Raw genomic sequence first — 24,317 nt, 5'->3', positions numbered from 1 at the left:
TTACATGTGAATCTTAAAAAAAAATCAAAATCAGGTTATTGGTGAATAAATTAGCTAAACTATTACAATTAATTAATGGATAGAGTGAACCTGAAAAAGTTTAACTAAATGTAAAGGATAAACTGCCCAAAAAATACACAGGTTAAAAGTAAATGAATGATTATATCAGCTAAACATAATTGAAATCACTAAAACAATACATAAAAAGCTCTATCGTGAGAGATTACTTGCTAAACTTGTGGTAAAAGGGTAAAATTGTTACCTCACTCTACAATCTAAGTTTTCTAAACATAATGGGTATATGCATGACGACTTAATCCAGTTTAAAATGAGTTAATTAGACTAAATATCACTTGCTGTGAATATGTTATAGTTGACTTTGTCAGGATAATTAATTAGTTTTGTAATACTTTGTGCTCCGAATGGCCTCGATAGCTTTTTGACAGCACTGATGTCTAATTTGTGGAGCGACTCTTGAGCCTCTGACTTTATGGTTATAGTTTTCAGCGTGTTATAATGACCTCAAACCCAGCACCTACTCCGCAAGGCCAGACAATTGCAATATTAATCCACTCTGTCTTCTTCTTCTGTCAGGTCATCAGGGCTCAACGGTGCAGGACCAGCAGTACCAACTTCCTGTGGAAATTGACCCTCTAATAGGTACGCTGTCCTTTACGACCGGTAGAGAATCCACACACGGGAGTTGGCTTCGTGTGGGCATGAAATGGGGTTTTGTGTGGATTTGTGCCTAAATCGCGCTGCTTGGTGACTCATGGCAGTCTGTTGGGCTGTGTCCCTGGACAGTAGATTAGAGTTGTTTCTCAGCCTCTGCCCTAGTTCACTCGTGATGATATAGGCCCTGCTCTCACACTAAACCATTTGCATGCAAATTGGAATGCAATGAGCTGTGGCCTAGGCCGGCATTTCATCATCAACTCCCCCTCTTTCTCCCTCTCCATCGTCCCCTTTCCTCCCTCCCTTTCTGCATCCTCTTTGGTTTAATTTGAGCGGAGGGAACGGACGCGTGTCAATGGAAATGAATATGAATGTGGTAATAATGTGTGATTGAGAATGCACGGCGGACGGCTGTCAGGACAATATGGGCGCCTCTCATCCTTCACGACTTGTTGATGAGCAGGAGAAGAGTGCCGAGCTGCAGTGATGTATGGGATGCGCTGGCAGAGAGCAGGGAGAGACGAGCCACCTCTATCTGCTCCCAGCTCTGTTACTTTCCTGCAGCCTCCTGCAATCTCATACACATCTGCGAGGGGGGCTGTTTTTTCTCTCTGGGTGTTGTGGTCTCTCTGAGTCTCATCAGACCATATTCACACTCTTTTTTTTTTTTTTCCCCTTCCAAAGACTACTGAAAATAACCAGGGTTGAACCCCAGATATTCATCTTTATCTGCACGCACTGTGCTGTATTTCTCTGCTTCAATGCTCCCTCTGTAGAGGCAGAATAAAAGAAATCTTATCTGTGCATCAGTATTTACACATTCAGTGCGTGTTGCTGTTCTGTGCTTCAGCAGATGTGTGATTTGTCACTGAATGCACAGGTTTTGGAGTATATTTATCCTCCAAAGTGTTTACTGTATATCTCATTTCTAACACTAAAGAATAAATAATGTGCTAAATAATGAATTTTGGTGTTGCTGGGAGTGTGCGTGTGTGTTTTAGGGGAGGTAGCTGGGATTTTTCATGTCAGTAATATATTTACACTGTTTGCATTCCAGGAGGAGCCTGAGCTAAACACAGTAAATTGAGGATGAGCGTGGAGCCATCTGTGGCTTTGGGGAATGTTAAAAATCGGTTGAAATATTATTCATAGCAGATATACTGGACTTTCTCAATTTCCACTCTAGACAGTCTTCTCTGACACCTGTTCTCCATTGCTTTTGACCCCATCAAATAAGAAACCCTTCACACCGAACATATTTCTAGAGAAGAAAAAAGACGCCTCTCGTGGAAATGAGAATGTCGGTAAATTTGCTTCTAACCAACTTGGCTTAATTACACAGCCAAGATGAATTTTCTGGGTCTGTTCGTACTTGAGTGGGGTACATATTTTGTGAAGACTGCACGCTCTATATTACTCAGCCTCTTAGACTCTCATAGAAAATGTGAAGTCCCTATAAACTTAACCCCTAGGATGTTTTATGTTTTCCCTCACAAATCTTCTTTGCACCCCAGCGCTGAAACCTTAGTGGAGGTGCGCTGAAGTGTGAGCTCTTTGAAAGTAGTTGATATAAAACAGTAAAGGGTTTCTCGGATCACGCTCCAGGTTTCATACTTCTCTGGACATCTGTGCATTTTCAACATGTAAACATCTTTATTTTGCTCCGTTTATTTTGATCTCCTCTCATCTCCTTCCAGCCAGTAACGTGGGTCTTCACCGTCGGCAGATCACAGATCTGCTAGATCAGAGCATTCAGATCAGCTCGCAGTGTTTTGTTATCACGGCTGAGAACCGCTTCATCCTTCTATGTGGTTTCTGGGACAAGAGCTTCCGGGTCTACTCCACTGACACAGGTATCGTTTCACCACAATAGACCAAATATCCAACTGGCCTAATGTGAATGTATCTAAACTAAAATACCTGTAATCTCTCCAAGACTTTCACACATTTGCTGTTTTTTGACATCAGATCCTCACTGTAATGTTTTTGCTTTAACTAAGCTTCTTGTGTATATATATTTTTGGCAGTATGGAAGCTCACAGCATATTTAGATACAAATTAAGCCATATGAAATTGAAATTTAAAATGAATAACACTCCTTTGGCTTTCCTCTAGCACCATCATCAGGTTGGGCATACTAGTGGTCCGGAAAAGACCAATGAATTCAATACTAGTGGTTTTCCTCAAAACTATTAGGTTATGTAACACAATAGAAATACTACTATTAGTTGTTAGAATTCAAGTATTACCTAATAAATAAAACGGCATGCATGTATTTTGCCACTGACCCAGTGATCTGCTTTCATGTGGTTTTGGCAAGTGTCCTACGTTTGGTTGCTATACATTTAGACTCCTTCTTGCCACAGTGGGGCTCTTTTCATTTCCTTTTTAATTCTTTTGCACAAGTTCAAACTTTGTGTGTCGTCAGCAGTGTCAAAGCCTTTTTTACCACTAAAATGCATTATACAGCACAAAAATGGCTTTTTTTTTTTAGGTTTCTTTGATTCAGTGTGATTTTGATTGTTTTTTGTTTTTTGCTTCTGCTTTGCTGGTTAACTTACTGTTTTTCCAGCCTGAGTGCTACTTGCATACACACATCCAATACACTCGCTCTCGTGCACACACAAATGCCATCAGGTCAGGGGTCCTAAATGAAACTGTCTGAAGCTTCATCTCTGTACCCCGCTCCTCAATGCTCCCCCCCACACCCTCAGCCTCATTCAGTACTCTACACACATCTATACAACGGGCATGCGATTCAATTTCTACAGGCCAGGCCCTCTGTGTCTTTTGATGGAGGAGGGAGGGAAGGAGGGATGGGAGCACAGAGATAGCTCTATTGTGCGACTGCCACCGGGGTGTGCGACTGGAACGTGAACACAGTTTAATCGCACACGCTCAACAGCTGCCACCGAGGTCCCTAAATCCCCCAGGTTAAAGAACTGAGGGATTTTATCAATTACAAGAATTGATTGGTACACATCCACAAAACCCGTAGCCTCAAACAGTGACACACACACACACCGAGTTTAATTTGTCGGTGTGCACACATGCGTGTGAGCATGAGAGTGAGAGTTTAATACGAGGTGCGTGGTAGCCATTATTGCAGCACCCGTCATTACTTATTTTCAGCGTTTATAAAAATGTCAAACATTTTACATCTTTGATGTCTCTGTTCTTCTTTGAAAGTTTCATAATAATCCTCGTCGTTTTCAGCAAGATACAACTTAATTATCCCGCGGGTAGCGATTCTGACACCCAGACAGAAATGTCATGTGCTGCAAACTACCCACTGTTTGACTGCAGAGGTCACACTATGAGGAGTGTAATGAGTATTAGACAGCTAGACAGTGGGGCTGTGGTCTGGGAATCTGACAGCAATTAGCCTCTTTATATATACACACAGAGCACCCTGGATGTGCACAGGCGCACACACAAAGCTGAAGCAAATATTTATTCTTGTCTGGGAATTAGTAGAAGTCTGATCTTGTGTGGATCAACTAACTGAGCAGACAGATGATCAACAAACGCATGGTGGGAAGTTCAAAAGGACTACTGCAATGCAAAAAAAACCCTATCTCCCTTATTGTTGAGATGTTTTAATCTATTTTTAAGTAGTTCATTCCTTTGATGTTTACAGAAGAATGAATTTTGATTTACTAAGAACATCCCTGAAAATTTGTGCGCTTTTTGCAGGCAAACTGACCCAGATAGTGTTTGGACATCGGGATGTGGTGACGTGTCTGGCACGCTCAGAGTCGTACATCGGAGGCGACTGCTACGTCCTGTCGGGCTCGCGAGATGCCACCCTGCTGCTGTGGTACTGGAACGGAAAGCATAGCAGCATTGGAGAGAGCCCAGGCAGTAAGTGCACCTTCTGAGAGCGTGCACACACACACACACGCACACAGCTCTTCACCGAGCTCTCTCTCTCGCAGACAGATGTGACTGTGTGATTTACGGCCTCCCTCTGTAAAGTAACAACTAGTTTCGTCTGACCAAGCTAGGCCTCCTGCATACAGATTGGATTTCGCAGCCCTGTCGCACCAGGAACAGCTTTCGGTAATGTGTCTGAGATTGCGTGCGTGCGTGTGTATTTCTGTGAAGCCAGATATGGTGTGTAGTGTGTGTGAGAATCTGTCTTTAATGTGAGTGAAAGTGAGGGCCACTTAGAGACGTTAAATGTGATGTTGGGGGTCGTCGGGCAGCGCATGAAAGTTCACCACCATCCGAGGGCCACGGGGTCACGTTAGTCGATAAAAGTGAAAAATGTCATGGGCCTCCCTTACGTTACCATAACATATGGCATTAGCCATGATCAAAGCACGGCGCACACATTGCTCGGTCCTTAGCCCCCTCGGTGCTAATTTGGTCAGCTTAGATTGGCGGACATGTTGATAAGTGATCCATTACAAGTGGGATGAAATTTATGACAAATTGCGATTTGGTTAATAAGCCATATTGGTTTATGATCGTGCAGATGATGGTCATCTAACACATCCATACACGGGATTTTAGAGCAGAAATACACAAGATTTTTTTTTAAACATATTTAGTGGATAACCAGTGGTTTAAAATACTGCTTTAGCTGCACATTTTCTACAAATAACAAATATATGAATATGTTTCCATGCATGTGCTGTACATGTCCTTGCAAGTGCTTGTGTGTCAGTCTAAACTCCTGGTTACCAAGCTGAAGCTAGAGGAACAGACAAAGCAGTCGTCATCTCATCCCATCACCACCACAATGTGATGCTCCATTGCCCCAGACCGCAGAAAGCTCTCCCAGACATGAACTTCTGCTGCACACACACGCACGCATACACACATACATGTACTAACAAAATGCATACAGACAGCAGACCTTTCTTTATTCCTCTCCCACAGACACACGTTAAAGCTAAAGCCTGCACACACACACACACATTCCTTTGCATGCATAATGTTCTGTGGGCATCCCACTCACTTCATAAGCTTGACACAAATACATCTGAATGGCTGATATGCACATGCACACAATGACCTATCCCCACTTTGTTCCTGCTGCAGCCACATGTTGTGCACAGCAAAGATTTTACAGACGCTATCGCCATCTGCTGGGCACCTAACAGCAATCATCTGAGTGTGGTATTTACTCAGTAACTACAGTATTTCTGTTTTTTCCTCTTGTTTTGAACGCACCATATGAGAGAATAAATGTACGTAGGTTCACTTCTGCCACTCCTAAGGCCCAAAAATTAATTTCTTTTTAAACAGTGAACACAAAGAAACAAAGAAGCTGCCAGTGTAATAATTACATCATAAATTATTTTTAATTAGACTTCATGAACTGGCATTTTATCCACCTCATTTTAAACAAACATATGAAAAGAGATATTAAATCTTATTGAAGTGAGGGATCATGAGACTGTGATCACCGCGGTAGATAGCTTTTGCTCCTCCAAGTATTGAGGTGCATAATCTGAGGGGACGACAAGCTAAGGGGGTGCGTCCACCCTTAAAACCTCTACAGTGCCATGATTGATATAGAAGGAGGAAGAATACTCATCCCTTTATTCCATCTTTCCGAGGAATCTAATGAGACAAACACAGACTGCTTGAAGACGCATAACATTTCAACATTTCATATTCTGGGCGTGAACTGTTACTCCGTAAGAGATGCTATAGAGCCAATAAATGCAAAACCAGCTGTCCCTACTTCTAAAAAACTCTTAGCTGTTGATCACGTGGCTCATGTGTAAATCCGACTAGCATCCAAATGCAGTGTGGTTTAATTTGGTTTATATATTTGTATTATGTAATTTGTGCCAAATCTGGCTTTCACCTTTTCATTTTAAGTGCTTTAAATACTTCCCCAGTTATTTTTCCTGGTCTACATTCATTTATACACACAACACACTAACTTAATCAATCAAACACAGTGTCGGCATGCAGCTGAACTTTCTTTACTAATGGGTTTAGTTTTCTGCTTTTATAATTGGTCTTTATTTTATTTCATTGTGAATCAAATGAATAAATACAATAAAATAAAACCAAGTTATACAAAAATTAAAATATAGTTCATGACAATACAAAACCAAGTTAAAATAAGGAACAAAATAGAATAAAATGGAGTCAAAAACAGTTATTATCTCAACAGAAACAGAGTTGTTTTTTTTAGAATAATTGTTTATTTTAATTTATTTGTAATCTCTTAATAGTTTGAATATAGGGTTGTTACTCAGGGGCACAATCAAGAAGTTCAGATTTGGTATTACAATACAAGCACTTGGCCCACAGCATATGTAGATGTCTCAAACACACACACTGACACATTTGGCCTGTGTTTTTTTTATTTACTTGTATTTTTGTCAGTTTTTAAAGTGAAAAGTTTCATTTCAGTTACTTTTACATTTCAGTTTGTGTTTTTGTGTCAGTTTGCTAAAATGTTTTTTCCTAATTTTCGTTTTTAGCTTAGAAAACAATTTAATTATTTTTGTCAAATATGAAGACAAATCTTCTGGGATAAAGAATATTTTGTCTTAAGCTACAGCCTCCAAAGTGACCTTGTAGTTGGATCAAAATATCATTTTAACATTAACTCCTATATTCATTCAGTTTTAGTTGTAGTTGTTTCCAATTAATTTCTTACAGTGTGAAACAACTTTTCAAAGGAAAGGTCTTAAATGACATTGCATTTGATAACTAAAAGTAAAAGTGAATAATAGGCATGTTCAGTATAATTTACTACATGGGTATGTTGTCTTACACTTTTCTGTGTTGCTAAATTGATACTCGATTGCTTTGGCGCGCACAGTTTTGGAAAAGTTTTATTAGGAATTCAAGCGTGTGTGAGTGTCCTTGTCTTTTTGAGCTGAGGTTGCGGAAGACCACCTCTCGATATTTAAAAATGCAGTCCAAAGATGCAACTGTGCGTATGAGCGTATTTATGCCAATGCGTGTGCTTACAGACAGAAGACAGATGGAGAAGTAACAGCCGATTTTGTTTTGTCGCTCACCCTGACAGCTCAAACCAAAACAAAATCACACAAACTTCATAACGCACTCTTTTTTTCCTTCTGGCTCTCATTCTCTCTGTCAAATGCAGAAACATCTGGATCGAGTGAAGGCAGCGAGGGGGAGAAGGTTTTAAACATAAGAGGAGGCCCTTGGTGACAAGTGCTTGAAAGGGAGAGTGAATGAGGGGAGAAGCAGGCTTAAAGACTGTGCAACAAGTCCCAGCGCATCCGTATAAAATAACATGTAAAACACCCTCCAGGATGATGAAATTAGCAATTTTATTTTTGGTTATTTTTGAAAGCCCGCCTCTTTTTTAAAAAAGAAATTTTTTAATAGTTTGGAGTGAAAATTTTTGTAGCTTCAGCTGTGACTGCAGTTAGAAGACTAAACCAATCAAGGAGAATTTAAATTTTTTCTTTACCTCCTTCTAGTGGCCATAAAGCAGTACTGCATATGGTAATACCAGGATTGTCTTTGCTTTGTTTGTGTTTTGCCAGCAGACTTTACCACACCGAGGGCCATCCTTACAGGCCACGACTGCGAGGTGACTTGTGCAAGTGTGTGTGCTGAGTTGGGTCTCGTCATCAGTGGCTGCAAAGGTGAGACTGTTTGTCCCTGTAAAAATGTAAGGCTACACTTGTGCTGCTTGCTATTTAAAACTAACAATGCACAGGAGCAGACAAAGGACAAATCTCAGTGGCCACTATATTAAGAACACCTGCAGAGTATGTGAGCTGTGTATGAGCAGATGTTTTTTCAGAGATGATGCACAGACATGTGTGGGAATAACAGCAATTATATAAACAAGATATGAAGGTCATTTTTTTCTAAATAACTGACGGAAAAGAGAAGATATAAGTATTTCTACTATAGGTGTACAGCTGCACCGAAGATTAAAAGAATAAGCTAAAAACAAACTTTAAAAAGTCATTTATGCTTAAATCAAGCTATGGATTAATTTGTTCTAACCTCTCGTCTCATCTGTATATAGAGGGTCCTTGCCTGATCCATTCCATGAATGGGGACCTGCTGCGGACCCTGGAGGGACCAGAGCGCTGCCTCCGGCCTCGCCTCATCCAGTCCTCCGCCGAGGGACACTGCGTTATCTATTATGACAAGGGACAGTTTTGCCTCTTCAGTGTCAACGGCAAACTGCTGAGGCACATGGAAGTGGAAGACGGCGTCAAGGTGAGGACACGATCACACACATGCGCCTGCACATGTGCGTCTGTACTGCATCAGTATAGAAAGTCCTCTCCCTGATTAAAAGCTCGGTCTTGGTTTTAGATGCGAGCGAGGTAAAGGTCGCTGTGCCTCGGGACAAACTTACAGCCTCACATCTGTTCTTTCCTTTTCACCCGCATTACACCAGAGGAAAGGCCTCTTTTGATCCGGAGCTCTGTTGTCAGGTCAAATTGCGTTGGCGACGCTGGCGGAAAACATTCCAGAGGAGTGGTCAGCTCTGGACACCAACACCATTAACTACCCTGCAGCGCGGGACGACACATTCCCCATTTCCCACATTTCCTCCCTCGTGGCTCGGGTGACATAAGATAGCGACTACTGCCTTTGGTTTCCCGACCCGATGTGTCCGGTTTGGCCTGGGAAATGTAAGCTAGCCCTGACAGGCAGCCGCGTGCCTGTTTCCTATTAAGAAAGCTCTTGTGCCCAGGCTCCTAACCTGCCAACCAGCCCCGCTCCCACACAAAGCCACAAATATACTCAAATACTGACGGAGTGCATTACAATCCCTGTGAAACTAATGCTGGATCTTTGTGTCTTTAAGAGAAACTAACAGCGTCCTTCAGACAGTTTTTGAGCTTCAGTTTTTTGGTTTCTTTCTGAAGATGAAACTGGCGTTCTTGTCGGCTCTCCTCTGCTGCTGTAAATTCCAGTCGTGTCAGATGGCATTAGGAGAATCCTAATATCTTGGAGTGAGGCTGTAAGAGTCTCAACTCCCTCCCTCCCTTCCGCCTGCCTCACCCTCTCTGCTTCACCCTCCTGGTCTGAGACTCCAACAGTATTTTGTACACTCTGGTACATACCAGAATCAATCTTCTCAGCCCTTGGAGCGTCTGCACAGTAGGGCTCCAGTATAAATAAGTGTTTGTCCTGGCCTGCAGTACACACTCAGAAACGGAGAGGAAGACTGTGAGAGAGAGTGTATGCACTGTGAATTTATAGGGGTCTGGAGTCAGAGGTTAGATGACAGGCTAACAGTCGGCATCCTAGTCTAATAGCAGAATCGGGTGACAGGAGCCATACTGAATGGATTACATTCTTTTAAGTACTAGTATAACTCAGGCAGTGTAACCATTCCAGCAGTTCTTTCGCTGCCTGCGTCCGTGTAACAGGAGGATTAACGGCACCATAAATTAAACTTTTTACCTTCTCCAGCCCCAGAATCCACCCACTGTTCCTTGAAAGAAGTAGGAAATATGGGCATTAAAAGTGCATGTGTTTCTGCTGGAGTCATTTTTTAGTCATCCGAGCCCGGGTAGCCATCTTAGCCCCCACAGAGCCATCGGCCATCTTGTTTGGCCGCCCAGTGGCAAAGGACTGATTTATAATGTCTGTCTGCAGCCTCCTACCTGGCCAGGCTGACATGTCTGCCAGCTCCCCTGCCTCCTGCTGGGCTCCAGTAAGGTCATGGACTCCATTAGTAGATACACAAGTGCATTAATACAGCATAAGAACTGATAAATAGTTTTACTTTTACTGCTGCTCTGTTGAACGTTATTATGTTGCTTGTGGTCACAAACTTTTAGGCAACTTGGCTAAACTGCGCCGAGCACTTTGCTCTCTTTCATCTCACTGTACCTGTTAATTGTGTTGGTGGTGGTTTGGTTGATGGCTCAGACTGAAATGAGCGCTCGTCTTTATCGCCGCTGTCAGATTAACTCCGAATGTTGACACACAAGACAATTGCTGTGGACACAAAGCAGACCCACAGCACACAAATCAACCCGGAGCTGCGCTCGCTCGTGCGCCACGATGACGATGATCTAACGTGACAATTAGTTTGGATTGATTCTCAAGGCCAGCTGAGAATCCAGGGCATCACTGCGCAACGCTTTGTGTAGCTGTGTGTGGAAGCGCCTTCACATCCAAGTTTGTGCCTGAATGAGAAATAAGCTTTTTCCCCCCCTCTCTTTACATACAAAACATTTTTGCTTAATTAGGCTGCAGGTCTTGAAGGGTTATTTATGTTTTCCTTACCGAATCAAGTTCCTGAAAATGACTTGTTCCAACTTCAAGTTTAGGTTTCAGTTTTCCGTTTAATGCGAGCCCAATTCAACACACATGCGGCTGCTGATTGAAGTGTCTCCCGCTGAATCGCCGCAAAGCATGTCACAAAAACCGCAGAGGACAAAAAGCTCTAAATTAGTGTCATTTGCTGCTTTTAGAACTTAACATTCTGCCTCGTCATTTCATCGGCTACGGTTACTTGCTGATTGATGCTCCCGACTCGTTCAGTTTCAGCTTCCACTATGCGCTGCGCTCTTAATAGACTCCAGCACACGACTTGATTTGTGTACATGTGAATCCCGCGGGACCCGTTCGGCCGCTACAGTTTGCAGGAAAAGCAGATGAGACGAGTAAATCTCCGGGCCTCGCTGTGGGGAGCCATCTTTGTTGCGGGTCGGGGTCTGTGTGCAGAAAAACCCCTCAGGATGGCGGCGCTGACCTGAGATTTTTTTTTTGTCGGATCGCTCGACCTCGCGGTACGAGCTTTGCTTTGACGGTAGAGACAAACTGCCCCCAGATCAGCGGCTTATTCAGAGGCAATTTATGCACACGCTACCAAGTTGAAAACCTTTGAGTTTGACCTTTGTGGGACACTTAACAGATGACGCTGGTAAATAATTGATTTTGCATGATGGAAGCGAAGAGTTAAGAAGGAAGTTCTCTGATCATCTTTCACAGGCTGTGCTCCTCAGCCGTGATGGCCAATACCTGCTGACAGGCGGCGATGGAGGTGTAGTATCTGTTTGGCAGGTCCACAACCTCAAACAGCTGTTCACCTATCCGGGCTGTGACGCAGGAATCCGCTCCATGGCCATGTCACATGACCAAAGGTAACGCGCTCAAACAAAAGATCATGCATATGTACAACAGTGGCTATATTTATTTGAAGTTTGCTCACTTGGACAATAACGAACAGTCTCTAGTTTTAATGGAGAGAGACAGAATACTAACCAAAACTTTAGAAAAGACACATCGCATAAGAGTTATAAATTGATTTGCATGTCATTGAGTAAAATAACTATTTGATCTCCAAGCAAAACATGACTCAGTACTTAGTGGAGAACCTCTTGGTGGCAATCGCAGCAGTCGGATGTTTCTTGTGGTTGGTCACACGTCTCTTGGGGGTTTCTTTGTTGTTGCTTAGCAGCTCAAAGTTTCAAATCCTTCCAGAGATTTTCTAAAGGACTGAAGTCTGAAAATCAGCTGACTACTCCATGACCCTGATGTGTTTCTTCTTTAGCCACTCCTTGGTTGTCTTAGCGATATGTTTAGCATTGTCATGCTGGACGACCCATTCACAACCCATCATGAAGTGTTCTGGCTGAGGGAAGGAGATTAAAACATTTTATGGTACATGGCCCCATCCAGTCGTCCCTTAGTACAGTGAAGTAGTTGTTAAGCCCCAAAGCATTATGGGTCCACCTCTGTGCTGAACTGTGAGGATGGTGTTCTTTGGGCTGTACTCCACATGAGTTTTCATATTTCTTCTGTTTTCAAGTAGTTGTCCCCTACTCACCAAGCGTCTTGTAGCCCACGTAGCCTTGTGCAGGTCTACAATCTTGCCCCTGACGTCCTTTGACAGCTCTTTGGTCTCACCCACAGTGGTGGAGAGGTTTTAATGGAAGAAATTGATTCTGTGGACAGGTGTGCTTCATACACATAACTAGTTAAAGTCAGGAGTATGTGTAATTGATGGCTTGATTGTAATTTGTAGGAACCAGAGTTCTGGTTAGTTTGTAGAGGATCAAATACTTATTTCACTCAATATGATGTATAACTTTTGTGTAACGTCTCTTTCTAGATTTTTGGTTGATTTTCTGTTCCTCTTCATTAACATTAAAAAAGTTAGAAAGTGTGTTTTTGGAAGTGAGCAAACTTACAAAATTAAAATTTCCTCCACTTCAAGAGAGCAGGCAAACCATTAAGCTCACCTTCACGGCCTCATGATGTTCCCCCCTAACATTCCTCAGGTGCATCATAACCGGCATGGCGTCGGGAAGCATCGTCCTCTTCTACAACGACTTCAACAGGTGGCATCACGAGTACCAGACCAGATACTGAGGGTGAAATCAGCAGCGACTTGACTGACAAGAGTTGAGGGGAGGGCGGGGGAAATCCAAACTGTTGCAAGTGTGAACTCTTATCAAAAGCACTATTCTGTCTATATCCTGATATCCTGAATGTAACGAAAGAAGGAAAAAACCCAACATGTCCTGTTATTGCAAAAGAATCAAACTATTTTTAAAAAGGGCATTGCTATATTTTGTAGATCAGATAGAAAATTTTCATACCAGTCTTAGGGTGGGGGTTACGTTACTTTACGGTTAAAAACAAATCTATTTTTAGCTGTAAGAGTCTATTTTCTTCTCAAAATAAGAAACGAGGGATTTGTGGGAAGTTGGTGAGAATCATTTCTCTGTGACGTAAAAATCCAAATATTTGTGTACTTTAGGGTGAATGATTTTTTTTCTGTAGGCGTGTATGTGGTGAATAAATATGAAGCTGTCATTCATTTTAACATGCTTTTCCTGTTTTGGCAACACAGCACATAGATATAAAGTGTTTGAGTAGATGAAGCACAGGAAGATATTGAAGAGGGAATATACATTTATATAAATAACTATATATAAAATGTTTAAATGTAGTCCTCCATATTTAAAATTTTTACTCCCTCTGTACCTCCGTACTTGCTAAGAGATTACGTTTGTGTGCATGGCTCACTACTCATAAAACATCAGTGCAACCTCTTTGCGTTATTTAATACTTTGAACATCAAAAACATAAAACTTACTCTGTAATGTTAAAATCTGCTTTCAGCTCCTTTTAAGATTTATATCCTTTATGACTGAGTAAGCAGTGAATCTTGTTTTATTTTCCCCCCTGCTAAAATCAAGAGCTGAGGATTCAGCTCATACCACCTCAGCACAGTCCACTTTGAGTCTAGTCTCCAAAGCAGTGAGATGAGCAGTGAAAGCTGGAGCAGCGAGGGGGAGGGACTTACCATTTCCATTTTTTTCCTCTCTTTTCATCACAGAATGATTGATCAATGTGATTCAATACTTAAATGCTAATCACACACATTCTTTTGATCTTTAGACAGTCGTCCTCTTATATCTTTGATTTTCAGGAAGCATTCCTTTCTTTAAAGTTGCATTTCTAAAATGGTTTGAATCTCCAGCAACACGGGAGCTACTTTTATCTTTTTCTTCCAATCAGTTTGGAGTGTTTTTGTGTGATGAGTTCTGACAATAAAATGGAATTTTATAACCTGAATTGTCCTTTGGTGCATCTTTTATACGGTGTGACTCAGCCCCCCCTAGTGGTAACCCACACATCCAACACAAAAACAAATACTAATTTCAAGTCTTTATTGCTGAACCACTCTAAAATAGTGGGACATTAAAAGCAACCACTCAGCGCCTCATAAAAACCACTGATACATTTGCTCTTCTCATACAGTTTTTGCTTTACAAACTGTTAAAGCATGAAAATCTACTTTGACTACATATACAGTACATAGGAGAAAAATTAGGCCATGTAGCAACTTGAATTTGTGAACAGAAGGTATTCATGCAGTGAAAAAACTGCTAAACCAGCGGAGGATTTGGCTCTGCTGACAACAGCTGTGGAGTTAAGAACGAGGACAAAACAGGTCACTTTATTTGTTTTTACGCTGCAGAGAGTGAGATCTGGTTTTGATGAAGGTAAATCTGTAAGCTGTTGGCCTGTGATCGAGTCCAAACTCAATAATCATAACAGGATAATCATTCCTGTGGTTTTACTCTCACTGGACACTTTTTTAGGTACACCTTACTAGTTGGACATTCACACCTGCAGGCACCAATTTAAGAATCATTAACCTAACACCACTAACTGCATGTCTTTGGACTGTGGGAGGAAGCCAGAGGACTGGGAGAGATCCCCCACAGACACAGAAAGGCCCGGGCCCTTTGGAATCAAACTTGGGACCTTCTTGCTGTGAGGCAACAGTGCTAACCACTGCGCCACCTTCAGTTTAGCTTTTATCGTTTGAAAATGTTTCATTTTACTTTAGTTTTGATGAGTTTCAGTGTTAGTTTTAGTTTAAATTATTATTGTTCAGTATGGAGGGCATATTTTTCTCGTCATTTAAAAAAAAAAATAATTTTTAAGCTGCTGACTCGCATCCAGAGTCTCAAATATGTCCATTAATACCACATCAGGCAAGATGTAATAACATTTTTTTTTAACCAGACTAACAAATACTAAATCTAAAGATCCCTTCTATATAATTTTGTTTGAATTAATTTTCAAAATTTTAGTTTAGTTTAGTTAACTATAATAAAACTATAAAGCCCCACACCATTACGCCACCACACGGGGCAGGATGGATCCATGCCATGTTGTTTACATTGGAAAATCAAGACTCAAACCTGACAAAGTGTCAATTGCAGCAGTTTAACAGGTGTACCTAACAAAGTGGCCATTGAGTGTGCATAGCTCATGACATAGTGGTGACCGGAGAGAATATACCAGCAAGTATGTTTTTCCTGTACAGTACCAGTCACGTCTGTATTGAGAGTTTCGGTTAAATAAAAGTTACCGTGCAGTTCGGTTTAACATCTGTTGGATCTTTCTTCTCTTTACATGTGCTCACAGCTGTAGTTCAGCACAATACATACAAATAAAGCGTATGAGTGAAAGTTGCAGTCGGCTACTCAAACAAAGAGACTTTAATGACTCAAATACACGTACGGAGTACATTACTTTCCTTCAGTAGTGCCTGGACATGCAATGACCTTTAGCTAGTTGTTTTTAGATGTCCATCACACGTCTGTCTCCAGTCCATCATGAAGGGTAGAATTATACTTTGTGCTCACAAAAAAAAACCCAAATTAGATTTTATGCTTCTTTTTCCAAACAGTTCCAGTTCCAGGGTGCTGCTGTGAGTAGAAACATTGTAACCAGCACTCTGTTTATAACTAACATTGGCTAATAAATCTAAGGAGTTGAAAAATGATAAAGAGGATAGATGAGCAGAAGAGGAAACTTTTGATCTTAAAACAGCAATTTTCCTAAGACTATTTTTGCAGCATTTCTCACTTTTGGAAGAATTGCAGAACACAATATTTGGGGAACTGCTGCACTAGAGGTCATTTGGATGTTACTGTAGACGTAGCTTCAAAATTGCGTGTGAACAGCCATTTCTTTCAAATTTAACAGATCTGATGATTCCCAATTTTACACTCAAACACATACGTGGAGCTAAAGCTGTTTGAAACACTCTCTGACTCCTTAGCCATGGGCTACTTTGGCAGATGCCACCTTTACTTTGTCGACACAATGCATGAAATTGTCAATTGGCCACTATCATCAGGATGACTTTACTACAGGTAGACAGTCTAGCAAATTTGGGACTTCGATATGGTGAAGTGATTGAAAAACGCATACAGAATCACACACAGTAGCCTCTCTAGGAGTTTGCTATGCGTTTGTACTGAATAACCCTTTAAAAAGGGGCCCCGGGGATTCCAAATGGGAAGCTAAAACAAGAAATCTGACTAAGCAGTGTATGAATTCAAAAGACAAACCACTCAGAAGAACGATATTCAGTTCATTCCCTTTCAACATCCTCAATTAATAAATAAAAACATATATACAATCAACAGAGTACAGAAAATGCCTCATATCCTTTGTCTAATAAAATGAGCGGGAAAAGAATATGAGGGGAAAAGGCATGGTCACAGCGGTCACTGGCTCAGTTTACATCTACCAGGAAATGCTAATTGAGATGTTTCATCCTATGGTTTCTGTTTCTGTTTGTGGGGATAAGAGTGTTTAGAGCTTCTCCATAAGTTCTTCGGCTGTTAAAGGGATAGGAGAAGGAGGGCAAAAAGGAGAGGGCGGGGTGGTGGATCTCAGAGGTGTGGAAGGAGGAGAGGGAAACAGGGTTGGATGGATAGGTGAGGGGGAGGAAGGCTCACATTTTGTTGGGGATGAGAGAGGGAATAACACAACGGGCTGGATCGGGGAGACAGTGGGTGAGGAAGGCTGAGATGCTGCTTGTTTGGTAGGACAAGCAGAGGGAGCATTTGTGGTCAGCTCGATCAGAGATGCCGGGGAAGGACGGGAGATGGGTGCAGAGGGAGCTATGCATGTGAGAACAGCAGGAGGACACGAGGGTGAGGTAGACTCTAAAGACGAACAGGGGGCAGCAGTTGGGGAGGTTTCTATTTGTGGTGGAGAAGAAATGAGCAAAGAGTTGATGGGACAAGTTTCAACAGAGGGTGAAGGAGAAAACTGAAGTGAACTTAAAAGATTAGAGGTGGGCAGGTCAAGCTTAGCAGCTAATGTGTGGCTGTCATTCGGAGAATCGGAGTGGGGAGGTGCAGATTTGGACGTAGTATCAGGCCTAGCGGTTTCTGTTGAAGCCAGCTCGTTAGATTCGGGTACTTTGGCAAATGGTGACGCCGACTGGTCCGGAAGAGCAGATGGGACTTCAGTGCCATGCAACAGGGGCGAACATGGCACCGCTTGTGGCCCTGGACAACAACGGGCCGTGAGCTGAAGGGTCTCCTTATCTAGCGCTGTGTTCTGGAGGAACAAAACAAACCATCAGCTTGATGTGCGTGCATCCAGCAACATCAGTCAGAACAGAAAGAGATACTGCGGGTTGATCTCAGGAAATCATATTCATTTAGCATAAATAATCCTTCTGTGTTTGTTTTTCTTTTTTTCAGAACTACTGACCCAGCTTTTAGTGAGTAAACAAAATGAATGAATAAAGAAGCTAATGGAAATAAATGGACACAAAAAAACTGAAAGATGTTCACCAAAAGAAAGTACGCTTTGCACAGAAGACTGACCCAAACGGGAAGAAAACCACATCAAAGTGCTACTCTATGTACAGACGAAGGGCAAATGAGAAAGGGAACTTTTACTTTGTACGGATGCCTAATGGTTCACTTTTACATAAATCAACCAAAATAACACATACTTGAGAATACTTTGAAGACAAAAACTAGTAAATGTAACGTTCCTCACTTGCCCTTTTGCTGAATCTCAGCAGCAGAACAGATGAGGCGTAGCATCGTGTTAGTACATACCATTGCCTTGGAGCTAAATCAGAGGGACGAAAAGCAGGAAGGTGGCGGGGGAGGTGGGGAAGAAGCAAAAAAGGGACAGAGACTAGTCTTACTCACAGCTTCACAAAGAAAAGTCAACACAACAAGCATGACAGCCGGTGGACAGTTGTTCCAGCTCAGTGCTGCTGCGCCGTTTCAAGTCAAACTACTCCCAACCAAAAGGCTCCTTCAGAGGACTGACGTGGAACAAACTGTGAAACCTTCTGTAAAAGGGTTAGTGTCAGCGAGTGCTGCATAACAATCAGAGGACTGAGTGGATTAAATGTGGATTTAGTTTTAAAAGAAAAGCCTGTAATCACTCCAGACTTTTTTTAAAAATTATTATCACTGTCAACAAATCCCAGTGAAATAACTCAATCAATAAACTGTTGTTTAAGGTCTGTTGGTGGGTGAGAGATCACTGACTCCCATACCTCACATACCTCAGAGTGAAATGTGGAAGTTAAAGAACTGAGCACGGTTTTCTGAGCAGGAAGTTATAATAGATAAATTGTGACAGAAGAGTTAATAATTGATGATTATTAAATAGCTTGATTTTTAGTGAATAATCTGGACAAACAAGTGAAACTGTACAAAATAGAAAACTAAATCCTTTGGAGAAAATAAACGGTCAATCGTTTGGCCAAAGGCATTGCTGGAAGTTAAGTGTTCGGATTAATAAAAACACTATTAGGCAGTTTAATAAGAGTACATACAGAGACTGTATATAAACGATGGATATAGTTTGCAGGTGAGTTTTGTTATTGTTTGTTTTTTAATGGCGGATACAGTGGATTATTTCAAAAAGATATCTGCTTGCATAAAACGCCCCTTCACATACAACGTGACGACGGCTCCACGCCGCTCTACAACTTTGGCTTAGTGTTGAACTTTGACCGTGGCGTGCTGTGACGTACGTTCCAGATCAAACTAGGAAAAAGACTTGCAGGGAACAGCGCATATTGTATGACCCCAATTCCTCAAAAGTTGGGTTGGTATGTAAAACATAAATTATAATGTAATCCTACAAATCTCATAAGAGAACACAAAAATGTTTAAACTGAGACACTTTGCTCGTTCCGTGCATTTTACTCCAGCAACTAGGGCTGGGCCATATTATACCGTTCACGGTAATACCGGTATGTTAGGCAACGATAGGAAAATGACATATCGCGATAGAATGGGAGTAAAACGCGCATGCGCAGTGCCTTTGTTTTCATACGCACATGGCCGATTGTTGAGTGAAACAGATGAACCAGAATTGGTTTGTAAAAATGATGCAACTTCCGTGATGTGGAACTGGTTTGGTGTTTGTCCGTCAGATACACAACAAAGCACATTTTTTTGCAGAACATGCAAGCGGCCGTTGTTATTGTCGTATTTGTCGGACTAAGATGCTCTTAAATCTGGGAGTAATCTGGGTCCTAAACTCCGTATGCTTCAGGTCAAACGAACACTGCAGCATCACTGAGAGTTAAAAACTGTCTAAATTCTTTCATCTTTAATAAAACGATCAGCATTGCTGCTTTACCAGGTGTAACTATAAAGTTTAACTTCCAGGCATCCATGAAAACAAAAGTTATTACATTTAACGGAGTTAGAAGTTAACAGGAAGCTAGCGGAAGTTAGCTCGCTAGTTTCGCTAGTTACCTAAGCATGATATTGCATGTTCTGACTGAGAGATTTCTGAAAAAAAAATCAAACGTACAGCTCTGCTATCACTTCCAACATAAATGAAGACAGGAAACTAAACAGCAGTGACGTTTGTAGGGTTACTGAAGTTGGGCTAGCTGGTATATAATGATGTGCTACGTGATCGCTAGCGACACAGCTATGTTAGCATAACATAAACAGTGAAGCTGGAGGACGAACACTAACACTTTTTCCACTTATAAAAGTTAACGTGAAGGTTCTTCATGGTTAGAGACAAATGCAATCGCATGGCAGGATGCTGTAAACGGACCAAACTTCAGTCAGGAGAACAACTGAGATAATCCATCCACAATACGAGGTTAGTCATTAATATACTGCAGCAACATGGGAATAGAGCAGCTGCCAGAGAATTCAACATTAATGAATCAATGGTACAGAAGTGGAGGAAGCAAGAAGAATGAGTTTAATAAAGTTTGATTTATCTGACTGCTTTGTTTCGCTTAATGTGCCTTATAATCCCGTGCACCTTATGGTCCAAAAAATGCGTACTGCACACTGCAGTTTAATGTTGCAAAGCACCTCTTTTTAACTTCAGTGGATATTATACATGGTTGTGCTCAGGATATGTCAGCCCATTTCTACTGGAAATGCCTTTTGGTTAAACTTTCAGCAAGGAATTTGCATTTGCACTGTTACATTTTTATAAAGCTTTAATGTACATAAAAACCAGCTTCTTGTTTAAGTGAAAATAAATGGAAGGTTGTCTTTTTGCGCTAGTAATGTTGTGGAGTTGTATTTTGTCTCGCATCAATTATATCGTCGGTTATATCGTTATCACAAATTTTCAAATATATATCATGATAAATATTTTTGGCCATATCGCCCTGCTCTACCAGCAACATGTCTGAAAACAGTTGAGATTGTAGTAACAAAATCCTGTAGAAGTAAGTGCTACTAAACAGAAACAGCTAGAGGAGCCTTTTAGAACTAACTAGGTTCATTTGCATGAGGTCAGTAATGTGACTGGGACCAGATGATTATGATATACACAACTGTATAACTAATGACGACTTATTCAAGTGGGCCAAACGTATTCTACACTTGTGTTATTCTAAACATGGATGCTATAATTAGTTACCATGCTATAGCAAAATGTTAATATTCCCTTTTTCTTTTAAACAAATGCATCATTGTCCCTCTCTGCGGCAGCTTTGCTAAAAGAAGTGCTCGTCCATTTAATAAGACATCACTGGGTGTTTTTAAAAAGTTGGATTTGTAGACAACAAAGACATCACAGAACAATCTGGCCCTATTTCTTTAAAATGCGCAAATGGAGTCTTACATCCAAGCCATAAAGACACTTTGAATCCTTCTCTGCAACTACAACTTTGTGCCGGCACTTCCAAAGCTTTTCCTCAAGGTGGCGCCAGACTATCAAAAATGGGAATGACTGCTAAGCAGCCAATCATTGATTTATTAGATCAGCAGTTACAGAAAGTTGACTTTAAGACAAATGTGATGACTGACATAATAAATACAGAGAAGGAGGCAAACTGCATTGCGCTAGCAGTGTAAACATGCTTTTAAAACCTCAGTGACAGTATGATCCAACACCCCCCCCCCCCCCCTCCAAAAAAAAACCCCCAAGACAAACCAACATTTTCTTTTTAATCATATTATATAAACGTTGTGACCAGCACAAAAGGAGCTGAATGTGAATAAAAGGAGCAGAGTGACACATGTGCAGAGAGTCAGGGGGTTAAATCCAGGACACAGTGTTAGTGAGTGCAGTCACTGCAGCTGGCAGCCCAAGAAGTGGAACAGGGGGTCGGAGAATGAAGCAGGAAGGAAGGGAAAGGGAGGGTGAGACGGGAGGGTGAGGAGGGAGACTGGGGGGTGGGGATGGGAGTTGTTGTAGATGGAGTAAGAGTGCGAGCGGAAGGGTGATAGCTGGAGAGGATGACGGGAGTTAAGAGGGGCGGTGGTAAGAAGTGTGTACCCAGCTCTCAGCTCCAGGCGTCCCCTGTGGTCCTGGGTCAGGTGTGAGGGAGGGGTGAGGATGAGGGTGGAGGAAGAGCGTGGAGAGGAGGAGGAAGAGGAGGAGCCGAGGCCAGGGCCCGCAATTACACCTCAAACTGTCAAATGAGATTTACAACAGAATGAGGCTTGGAGTGCCAAATCAAATTTCTAATCAAAGACATCTTCTCCTTCCTCCACCCCCACCATCCTGCTTTCACTTTAGACAGACTGAAGAGACTGTGCTCAGCTCATGGGTGGTGTGACCTGATGAGGAGAGGAAGTCAAACTGTACAACAGGAAGTGATGTAAATGAGGCTTGAAAGAGACAAGATGAAGAGCTGCCCATACTACGGGAATAAATTGTGTATTTCTGTCTCTGAAGTCTTAAGACTTATGGCTTCATCCGTGTCTTCCTGGATGAACACGAGATCAGAAATTCTTGGCCCAGTGGTCAACTAAACCTTTGTTTGGTTAGGAGCGCAATCTTGTGTATTTGGGTCAAACATTCACAATCACGCAGTAAATGCTTGGAAAAGGGCCTGACATGTTCATCCCACTGCAGGCTCCGGGTCACTTACAACTAAACCCACACCAAGACATCAGTATTGCTGATTTAGATTTAGGAGATCGTTGAAAGGTAATCTCATTACAGTTACAGGATTGAAAAAAAAAACCCTCCAGAAATATGTAACAAATCATGTCTCGTTCCAGGTGCTTACCATGATGACTGACACCCCGGCTGTGGTGGTGCTGTGCTTTGGCGCGGTGTTGAAGTGCGTCTTCAGTTTACCTGTCACCTCCATCTTCATGTTATTCTCCATGATTGCATCATCCTTGGCACACACAAACACACAATATTGAAATCCACACAGAAACAAATAACCACAGTCTCGGGCTGTGTTAATACAGATTGTGTTAGAGTACCGTGACCCATGGATGTGAGAGAACATCTTGTGCTGTGTATCGAGCCTCAGCGTTGACCTGCAGCATCTTTCCAATCAGCTCCTGCAACATTTCACAACACTAGATTAGTTCAGCTTTAAAGATAAATTTCCTTTAGACTTAAAGTCTTTTCGGGGGGTTTTTGGCCACCAGGCGGCGGTGTAACAAGAAATAAGTGCCAAATTGATATGTGACCGATGAAGATGTTCTAGCAAACCCGTGGGCAGTGTTGCCAACTTAGCGACTTTATCGCTATGTTTAGCGAGTTTTCAGACCCCCTTAGCGTCTTTTTTTCTAAAAAGCGACTAGCAAATGAATCGCGCATGACTGTAACGCAGTCAGTTCTTCTTTTATTGTTATGTTGTTTTGGGGATCACAAGGTTTAAAACTACTTATAAACACACACACACACAAAGCAACTCCCCCAGAGTGCCTATTTCGGGTCACTTTTGCCAGTCCAAGCCCGGATAGAGGAGCAGGGTTGGAATTGTGACATTAAAAAAACAATAATTGCTAAAAGAAATTTAATTTGTAGTTCTAAATAAATTCTAAATGCATTTAGGACGTTTTTTACTCACTTTATGTCTCTTCCACAATGTTATTTTTCTCGCCTACAACATAGGTTACAATTACATTAGCATGACCAATTATGCAAATTAGGCGATGGCGTCATGTAGCGACTTCTAGCGACTTTTAGGACAGCCAATAGCGATTTTCCTTACTGAGGAGTTGGCAACACTGACTACCTGCAGGCCAAAATCATCCATGTATAGTCGCATTTCAGTCCATCTGATAAATACCAATGCACAGAATCAGGTGGGTGTATGCTTGAACTAATCAAGTGGATTTTGAGTTAAATTGAAAATTAAAGTGTGGAACAAGTATAAACTACAGCTCCTTGATGCTAGCTCAAAAAGTGAACCGATCTCCATAAACTCCTATGTCAAAATATGCAACTTTACAGCAAACAGAAACATGATCTACAGCATGTTGCAAAGAGCAGTTTTGGTCACTCTAGTTATTTTACCCCTTCATAGTAACTGTGCTTGATATTACTCACACTTTAAACACTTTTAAATCTTAAAATTAAGTGTTAGTAAGGGTTGGCAGCTGACCCTAGATGACTGCTAGTTAGCTTCTTGCTAGTAGCCTTTTGAGTATTTTTCTGTCATTATTTGACAACTAATATTGCTTAGAGTGCTGATAATTGTACTAAAATACTGTGCAAGAAGTAAATTACAGGATTTTATGTACTATTAGCATATATTTGTACCAGTCTCATGCATTTATACAATTTATGGATACACCATGCTAACCAAGCATGGTGATAACTGACAGCTTTATGCTATTTGTTTCTGGAGCAGTTTATCTGTTTTAACTGCTTTATTGGGAGGAAAAAAAAAACTATTATCTCAACAAAAAAACTGGAAATGTATATTCCTGGCAAAGCTGGTTTCTGCATTGCAATAAATTATAAACATGTTCCTAAAAGAACCACTTTTTAAAATATAAATAATGACCATTTGTGCACATGTGCACTCAGGAAGTCACGTATGCATATATTGTTTCCAGAGAAATCGTGCTCTCTTAGATCTACAGCTTCATTACGCCACGCTGCCTCATGGTGTGGCATCAATAACTGTGCTCATGTCTACAGCGACAAAGCCACTGTAACAC

The 24,317-nt window shown here is 41.5% G+C and overlaps 2 protein-coding genes across 14 annotated transcripts in view; one reads left to right on the top strand and one right to left on the bottom strand.

The window, feature by feature from the left end:
- Positions 1-14,196, top strand: part of lrba (LPS-responsive vesicle trafficking, beach and anchor containing) — a 176,532-nt gene extending 162,336 nt beyond the window's left edge. For 5 of the 7 annotated variants that reach the window (XM_026171363.2, XM_026171361.2, XM_026171365.2 and 2 more), the window contains 7 exons: positions 595-660; positions 2,373-2,528; positions 4,372-4,539; positions 8,172-8,273; positions 8,666-8,862; positions 11,602-11,753; positions 12,894-14,196. In XM_026171363.2, coding sequence (XP_026027148.2) covers positions 595-660; positions 2,373-2,528; positions 4,372-4,539; positions 8,172-8,273; positions 8,666-8,862; positions 11,602-11,753; positions 12,894-12,984 — 932 coding nt within the window. In that variant the 3' untranslated portion in view covers positions 12,985-14,196. The remainder of the gene's footprint in view (positions 1-594; positions 661-2,372; positions 2,529-4,371; positions 4,540-8,171; positions 8,274-8,665; positions 8,863-11,601; positions 11,754-12,893) is intronic. The other 2 variants (XM_026171362.2, XM_026171369.2) reach the window with 1 other exon arrangement.
- dclk2a (doublecortin-like kinase 2a) overlaps positions 13,917-24,317 on the bottom strand; it is a 69,946-nt gene continuing 59,545 nt past the window's right edge. For 3 of the 7 annotated variants that reach the window (XM_080302490.1, XM_026171374.2, XM_026171373.2), the window contains 3 exons: positions 22,623-22,703; positions 22,418-22,531; positions 13,917-17,496 (listed from right to left, as the gene is read on the bottom strand). In XM_080302490.1, the coding sequence (XP_080158616.1) occupies positions 16,741-17,496; positions 22,418-22,531; positions 22,623-22,703 (951 nt within the window). In that variant the 3' untranslated portion in view covers positions 13,917-16,740. Of the gene's footprint in view, positions 17,497-17,946; positions 18,022-21,678; positions 21,963-22,417; positions 22,532-22,622; positions 22,704-24,317 lie in introns of those variants that run through there. The other 4 variants (XM_026171375.2, XR_013909465.1, XR_013909466.1 and 1 more) reach the window with 4 other exon arrangements.

Source organism: Astatotilapia calliptera, chromosome 6 (genome assembly GCF_964374335.1).
Source record: "Astatotilapia calliptera chromosome 6, fAstCal68.1, whole genome shotgun sequence".
In the NCBI taxonomy this organism is placed as follows: domain Eukaryota; kingdom Metazoa; phylum Chordata; class Actinopteri; order Cichliformes; family Cichlidae; genus Astatotilapia; species Astatotilapia calliptera.
Note: the sequence above shows the minus strand (reverse complement) of the source record. Positions and strands in the feature narration are given on the sequence as shown.